The 8,812-nt window shown below is 55.7% G+C and overlaps 1 protein-coding gene across 1 annotated transcript in view; it reads right to left on the bottom strand.

The window, feature by feature from the left end:
* Positions 1-8,610: 8,610 nt before the first annotated feature.
* LOC145409551 (uncharacterized) overlaps positions 8,611-8,812 on the bottom strand; it is a 23,554-nt gene continuing 23,352 nt past the window's right edge. Inside the window, exon 3 of the mRNA XM_080279939.1 lies at positions 8,611-8,665. Within this exon, the coding sequence (XP_080136065.1) occupies positions 8,611-8,665 (55 nt within the window). The remainder of the gene's footprint in view (positions 8,666-8,812) is intronic.

Genomic DNA, 8,812 nt, shown 5'->3' with positions numbered 1-8,812 from the left:
TGGGCAGCGGTGGTTCTTGACCCTGGCATAAACAAAGAGGAGCAAACAGGGAAATCGGCAAAATGGCAATGAAACCGCACGTACAATTGCCCAAATTCGACCCAGAACAGTATGATATCCACACATATCTATCAACAGTTAAGCCATTGCTGGATATTGGGTTTGAAGATGACAGGCAGAAAATAGCTGTCATGCTACCACTCCTGGGAAAAGCTGCAGCCAATATTGCACCTAAAGTCGTCCCTGAGCTAACATGGACGAACTTCACAAAACTAGTAATTCAAGCCATCACACCCTCACTAGGAAGGGTAGTGGCACTATCCCAACTAGGTAGTTCAACATACGATGGCAACCTGGATGATACTCTGATCCAGGCCAGGCGATTCGTGACCGCCACTTTCCCGGAGACAGACGATGAAACCCGGGAACAACACACATTCAACACCTTCCTCAGAGTCCTCCCCAGTATGGTCAAGGAGCACTTCACCATACACGACCCATCGGGGGACCTAGACAGGGACATCCAGCTGATACGGTGACTCTTAACCTCCCGCTCCACCCCCCAGCAAATCAACGTGGTTAGCAAATTCCCCACAAATAAGCCCACACCACACAACAAGCCATGAACTCCTGTACCCCACACTAGCCCTACGCCAACACCCAGTTTACCCAGGGCTCACCCCACAAACAAGCACCCCAGCCACAAGGAGGACCAGAACCTCATCTCAATCAACCCCTGGGAGTTCTCCTCGTGCAGCCACCGATGTCAAACAGCTCAAAGCTGCCAGGCACAAGCTAACCACCCCAGGCTGACGCAAAGTGTCTGCTCTAGAAAATGAGGGCCACGAGGACAAACTCACACCCGCCAGAGATACCGATCCCAAGGAAATGGAGTTGGAGGAAGAGGAAATCCAACAACAGTTGGATTTTTAGAACTGCCCTCTCACCTCCCCATGGTGGCAGGGGGCATCTCTCTCAAATATCTCCCCCAAGTCTACGATAAGATTAGGCTGAACGGGGTAAAAGCAAGGCTTCTGGTCAATAAGGGAACGGCCAGGTCATGCCTGTACAGCCACTTCTACTCATGTCACAAGTCGGCTTTTGGCCCACTTTTCCCTACATCGACTCATCTCGTAGACGCAGGGGACTGCCCCCTACCTATCCATGAGGAAACCCAGGGCCCTACGCACCGACACCCACCAGCAAGTATCCACACAACACAGGTTCACTGTCTTTGACTCCACCTGTCATAATTATGATGGATACCTGGGACTGGACCTGCTGCAGAAACTAGAAGCTACCATCGACTGCCACAGTCAGCAGCTCCAGTTCCAGAAACCCCCAACCCCCCTCCCCTCCCCGATCCCCCCAAGGCAGTGTGCACTTGCACTCCCGGTCCCACACCCCTCCCCTAGCATCACCCCTCCCCACCCACCCCCTCCCCCTTCCCCACCTCCCACCTCGCCCAGCTCCCCCCCTTACCCCACCTTCCCAGCCACCACTACCTCCTCCATAACAATTCCTTCTCAGAATGAAACATGGCTGCCACTGAACAGGCCCACAGGAACATCCATCCTATTCTTCCCTGACTTGCCACCTGGAACACTCTCAGCCTGTATCCTGCACCCCACCTTCCTCCCGCCACACATCACGGCAGTCCGAATTGCAAACATCACCACGTCCCCCTTAACGCTACCTAAAGGGCTTATGGTGGGAGAAATGGAAGAAGCAGAGCCATGCCCCACTATCTCCCCTTCCTCCCCTGCCTCACTTCCCCCCATCCCCGACCACCTCTCCCCTCACCAATCAGACACCCTTCACCATCTTCTCCTGGACTTTCAGGACCTCTTTGCGTTAGGCCCCTCAGATATCGGCCACACCACCTACCTGACGCATGAAATACCACTACAGGACCACAATCTGCCAACTATCCTGGCGGAAAAACCCGAAACAACGAGCAGAGGAAGACTGGCAGGTCCAGGAAATGCTCGATGCGGCATTGTTTCACCTTCCACCAGTCCTTGGTCCTCCCCTGTCATCCTCGTCAAGAAAAAGAATGGCAACAAGCAATTCTGTGTGGATTACCGCCGCCTCAATGACGAAATCATCAAGGATGCCATCCCTCTCCCCAGGATCGACGACTCCCTCGACTCCCTATACAGTGCCTCTTGGTTCTCTACCCTAGATTTCCAATCGGGGTATTGGCAGGTCCCCGTGCTCCCAGAGGACAGAGGAAAAACCGTATTTTCCACCAGTAACGGGAAACATTATTAATTCAACGTCCTGCCATTCGACCTCTGCAACACCCCCGCCACCTTCTCTCGGCTGATGGAGTCTGTCCTTAGCAGCCTTGCCTGAGAAATCTGTCTGGCATACCTGGACGACGTCATCATTTTCAGTAAAACATGGGCCGACCACCTCCAGCGCCTCAGGAAAGTCTTCCAACGAATTTGCCAGGCCGGCCTCATCTCCGGCCTTCCAAGTGCATCCTGGCCACCAGAATTGTCTCTTTCCTGGGGCACGTCATCTCCAGACACAGAATAGCTCCCGACCCAGGCAAACTGCGCGCCATCGCAGATATTCCCCTACCACGAGACGTCCATGAGGTCCAGGCCTTCCTGGGCCTTACCTCATACTATCGACACTTTGTAAAGGGGTTTGCTAACACCGCCAAGCCCCTCCACGACGTGACCCGGAAGGGAAAACCCTTTACCTGGACTGACAAGTGACGGGCTGCTTTTCAAAAGCTCAAGAACAAACTCATCACCGCCCTGATCGTCGCCCTCGCCAACTACTCCCTACCCTTCCAATTGTACACTGATGTTTCCCTTGTAGCAATTAGCGCTGTCCTCGCCCAAGTCCAGGAGGGACGAGAACACATCATCGCCTGCGCCAGCCACACTCTTTACCAGACCGAGTGGAACCATGCCACTTCCAAGCGGGAATGCCTAAGCATCATCTGGGCCCTTGAATGCATCCTGACTTACCTATCAGGGACGAACGTGACGATCATCACGGACCACCAGTCGCTCCAATGGCTCCAGCAATCAGACACCCACAGCGTCCAGCTGATCAGATGGCAGGAGACTCTGGAAGAATTTAATTACGAAATATTTTACTGCCCTGGCAAACTCCACACCATCGCCAACGCCCTCTCCCGGCTCCCCATCCACGCAGTACAACACGAAACGGAGCTCCTTCAAGGGTGGCACAACAAGGACCGACCCCCCTGGATCCCTCCCCACCTATTCAACAAACTCCACCGTCAGGTCAACCATCTATTCACCCCATCAGGACACACCATCCTCGCCCCCGACACTGCCCTTGACACCATGAGACACATCCACTCTGATAATGAGACCCACCTGGGTATGAAAAAACTCTTCCATGTATTCAGTGACGTACTGGACCCCCAGCCCCTCCAACCTTGCCAAAAAGATCACCCAGTCCTGTATAGGTAAGGACACCACCTGCACTGCTGGCCCTTCGGGACGCATCATCCCCCACAAACCTTGGCAGCTGCTCTTTGTAGACGTTGTGGGGCCCTTACCACCCAAGTCAGGCTACAGGTACATCACCACCTTTGTAGATATGTATTCAAAATTTATTATCGCTTGTCCAGCCAAAGAACACTACGCTGTCACTGTAGCCAACGTCCTGGTCCGTCATGTTTTTCCCTACTTTGAATTCCCCAAGCCCTGCACTCCGAGAACGCCCCAGAATTCACCAGCAGTATATAGTAATAACTAGGAAATTTGTTCGGGTATCGCATCTTCCACTCCTCCCCCTACTGGCCACAGGGAAATGCCATCCACGAACGCAGCCACCGAACTCTCATGAATCAAATATGCACCCAGAACGAGGAAACTAAAAACGAGGACTGGCCAGCACATGTCAAATTGTTCAGTGGGGAACGAATTCCTGCCCCTGGGAGGACGGTATATCACCCCACGAGCGTGTGTTTGGGGAAGCGCCTCTCCTCCTGCCCCTACACCACCACCTACACCACGTCCCCCACGTCTGACCCTCTCCACCACCTGCAAAACAGCCACGACCTCCGACCAGATGCTGCCCCCAGCCCCTACAAGCCGGGGAATTCTGTGATGATAGCAAAGCTCCCCATTCCACACAAACTCTCCCCCCGCTTCATGGGCCTGTACACCATTGCCCACGTCCCTAACCCCTACCAAGTAACAGTGGATTACAGCAACACTCCCCGCACCTACAGGAACGCCACTTGCGCCCCTTCCGTGCCACCACCTCCTCTACCCCTGCCCCGTATCCTCCCGCCCCTCCCCATCTCCAGCCACCGCCCCTGACCCTCCTCCCGACTCCTACAATTGCTACATCTCGCCCTCATGCTCCCTCCCTTCCTCTCCCTCTCCCTTACCCGTACCTCCTCCACCCATTACGCAGTATATCACCTCACCTACAGCCTCACCATTCACCAATGCTGCAAATTCCTGACCCACCCCTCACCCAACCGCTACCACCACCCCTCACCTCCCACACCCAATGCCGCATCACCTGCCACCCAGCCACCACCTCCCAGAACCAAGCTGCCCTCACAAGCCAGTACGCCGCCCTCCCCTGCTCCTGCCAGTACCTCATCCCCACTCATTAACCCCACCTACATGCCCCCACTACAAACACCTCCACCCCAGCCCACCCCCTCCAACACCACACCCCACGCAACCAGAGCGCCACGAGGCCGCACGCACACTTCACCGCCCACGTCCACCCTGAAAACCACCATCACTCGCTCCGGCCACCTTTCACGCCTTCCTGCAAGAGACACCACCATCCCCTCCCCCACCCCACCCACCTCACCTTCACCACAGGAGCAAACCTCCCCCTCCATTCACACCCCCAACACAAGCGCTATCGCCCTCATGCTACATCAAGCCCAAATCCCACCCACCCCTGTCCCGAGTGAATACACCAGCACTTCACCATCACCTCCTCAGTATCCAGCATTCAACTCGATCCCTTACAGGAACAACCACCTCCCACTATGAGAATTTGGCACGTCACCTGGGCACCAACCCCCAGCAGGAAGCACCGCATCCATGGCCACCGTCACCTCCTCCAGCTCCTCCACACAGCCCCTGAACACTCGACCCTTTTCCTCACCTGCAACCCTTACCTGGACAAAAACCTGTCGACAATGCAATGGAACACCCTCTTGCTACACCTGACGCCGGCCCATGTCACCAGCACCACGACCTACTTCCTCCAGCCACGGGGGCGTGACTTTTTCCCTGACGATGGTGGTGAAATACCGGCCATGGCAACTCAGGTCGTCACCACACCCCCAGGAGGAGACTACGAAGGGGTAGATGGTGCGTGCGACATGTCCAGTCAATACAGACATAAGTTCACCTGGACCATGCGCCACTATTCCCCAGAATGAGCCCAACGAGACCACCCCAGTCCGAGTGCACTACCTTTCGGGCGAGCTAGCCCTTACCAGGATTGGGGTGGGGCTGAGCACTCAGCTCCAAGCAGTACCCCAGTGACGGCCAGAAGCTGCGCAAAACAAGAGAGAGACTAACTGTTCTGAAAACAAGGCTTTTGGCCTGTCGCTACTCCAACAAAAGGGCCACAGCCTGTAGCTGGTCCCTTGTGATGGCCAGTAGCCACACACCAAGAAGGCCACGGCCTGTAGCTGGGCCCCAAAAGAGGAGACGGCCTATAGCCGCTCCATCAGGTGCTGATTACACCCCTTGCAGAACCCGTGACAGCCTGAAGCCGCACGAGGGGAGAGCAAGGTATGCCCCCTCTCCTTTTGCTGTTGCCTCAGAGGGCAAGACACCGGCGACGGCCTTTATCCATGCCAGTAGACAGGAGACAGCCTGTAGCCACTCGTCGTCCACACATCACTCTCCATACGGGACTTTGGCAATGGCCTGCAGCTGCACCGGCAGCAATCGATGGCCTGTAGCCGCACTTTGTCTGCATTCCCGTCAGGGAGTCGGGCCCTGGTGATGGCAGGAAGCTGCGCCGACAGCGAAGGGATGGTTTGCAGTCACCGTCCGTCTGTTGCCCAAGGGAACTCGGCGACGACTGGTAGCCACGCCGGGGAGAGACACCAAAGTCCCTCCCCCTCTGTGACTCCACAGCATGAGGGCGACCTGCAATCAGCCCTGCCTACCAGTGGGAGCGCAGGCCGCTCCTCTGTCCACCCAGACTGAGGCAACCTCCAGGAGCAGGACTTCTGTCCTGAGGACTGGTGGAGAGGCCCGGTGTTATCCCCGAGGTTATTCCCTATACAGTCGGCCCCTGAGGAGGACCCCTACCTGACGGACTCCAGCCAAGAGCGACACCGCAGCCCCACTCTGTCAGCAGCACAGCAGGAAGGAGACCGCAGCTGACGGACCTTTGAGGGAGCCCCCAGGACTCTGTGGAGAGACCTCTCCCCTCCCTGACAAAGGCAACGCCCTCCCTCCACCAGGCGCCTGAGGGAAGACCTCCAGAACCTGTTTGGCCCTAGCCCTGAGGGCCACACCCCAGTCCCCAGCCCTGACAGTGAGGGGCCCTTCACCACGCCCAGCCCGAGCCCTCGACGAGAGACGACACCTCTGCAATTTGTCCCGTGGCTGCGGGATGAAGGGACTCCTGAAGGGACTCCACCTACTCCAGGCCGACAACTGTGAGTCCCCAGGCCTTCCCCCTTCCCCTTTGCCCGATCAGTGATTGTGATACAAAGTTCCCACAGACAGTATGTGAGAGGCAAAGACTGTGCAGTGTAAGTGAATAGTGAAACCCAGTGTAATGATAAAAGACCTTTGTGTCATGCAAATCCACCTTGTGTAGAACGAGAGGCAAAACTCGGTGTCATTATAATAACTTTGTGACAGTGCATATCCATCTTGTGTAAGCCAAGACAGTTTATATATGTCCAGTGACAGTATATATAAATTTTAAATCAAGAAATAGGGTCAGTGTCAGAACAGGGGCTCTTGAACTATCCCATGCACAGTAAAACCTATATTATACCCTCTCACTGTGAAACGAGCCTCACGTACAAGGACTATGAAAACTGTCTATTGCCTCTACCTAGACTAAGTCCATTGCCTTTCTAGTATCCTTCGTGATACTCGAAACCCACCTCCCAGCCTGTGTATTAACTTTGTTTAGCGTACTGAGTGAATTGTTTTCCCGTTCTGTAGCAGAGAATTTGTTAATATACATGTAAGGTTGTTGCCCTGTGTTTTTATGCCCTGTTCCTCTCATACCGTGTCTAAGCTCCGGACTTTAAAGGGAACCCAGCTACACCCTAGGTATTTTTAGGGCGGGAAGCCGACCTAAAAACGTCTAGCATAACAATTATTATTAGTATTATTATTATTATTTTTATTATTATTATCATTATTATTATTATTACTATTATTATTATTATTACTAAAATGCCGGAAATAGCGACTGAGGGCAACACAACACCCCCAGGAGGAGCCTACGGAGGGGCAGACGGAGCACGGCCCGACCCCGGGCAGCAGAGACATGTCTGCCAGGGCTGCGCACCCCTATGACCCGGAACTCGCCCACCGCCGCCATAGCATGAAAAGGAGTCTGCCTTGCGGTCAAGCTGACCTTCGACAGGATCAGGGTGGAGGTATACTCTAGCTCCAGGCAGCACCCCAGCAACGGCCGGTAGCCGCGCCCTTCTTGAGACTGCCTGCAGCCACTCACTCCCTCTTCAGGAGACGGCCGGTAGCCACTCCAAAGGTGCCCTTGAGATGGCCAGTTCCGCCCACCCCTTCTTCAGGAGACGGCCAGTAGCCGCTCCCGCCTTCGTCTTGAGACGGCCGGGAGCTGCTCCAAAGGTGCCCTTGAGACTGCCAGTAGCTACTCACTCCTCCTTCAGGAGACAGCCAGTAGCCGCTCCCGCCTTCGTATTGAGACGGCCGGTAGCCACACTGAAGTAGCTCTTGAGATGGCCAGTAGCAGCTCATCCCTTCTTTAGGAGACAGCCAGTAGCCGCTCCTGCATTCGTCAGGAGACGCCCGGTAGCTGCTCTGAAGGTGCCCTTGAGACGGCCAGTAGCCGCTCACCCCTCTTTCAGGAGATGGCCGGTAGCTGCTTCCCACACAGACCACGGTCAGTAGCCAGGCCCTACGGCAAGAGGTGGCCAGCAGCTGCTCCTCCATCAGGTGCTTCCACACCCCCAAAACGTGATATCCTCCAGGAGGAGGGTCCCAGTCCGAAGGACCTGTGGAGAGGCCCTGTTCTATCCCCAGGGTTGTACTCCACCCAGCCGGCTTCAGAGAGACCCTACCTGACGGACTCTGACAACGTCAGATGCCGCAGCTCACTCGTGACGGCGTCCCCAACGGCACGAGGCCGCAGTCACCGGGCCCCTGCAGCTGCCCCAGGACCCCCGGGTGAGGCCTCTCCCCACCCCAAAGCTGACGACGCTCGTCTGCCATCAGGCACCTGGGAGCGCATTTCAGGGAGCTGTTCGGTCCCAGCCCTGAGGGCCGCACTCCAACCCCAAGCCCTGACAATGCAGGGCCCTTCGCAGCCCCTAGCCCTGGACGAGAGAGGACGCCCCTACGAGTGATTCCGTGGCTGCTGGATTCAGAGGCCACAGGCGGGACTCAGCCCCCATCAGGAGTCGGGCTGTGAGTCCTCCCGCCGCCCCACTAACCATGCCGCCGCCCCACTGACAGTGAGTGACAGTGAATAGTGCAGTGACTGTGATAGTTACTAGAATATCGGGCAGGTGATATCCAATAGAATATAAGTCCAAGGCCTAGTAATATGTGCTATTCAAGATCTGGGCAAACAGTGACACAGTGAGAGTAAGAAA

This window comes from Coenobita brevimanus, chromosome 81 (genome assembly GCF_032717465.1).
Source record: "Coenobita brevimanus isolate Jiangsu-jjx chromosome 81, ASM3271746v2, whole genome shotgun sequence".
NCBI lineage: Eukaryota > Metazoa > Arthropoda > Malacostraca > Decapoda > Coenobitidae > Coenobita > Coenobita brevimanus.
This window is presented reverse-complemented; position numbering and strand designations above follow the sequence as displayed.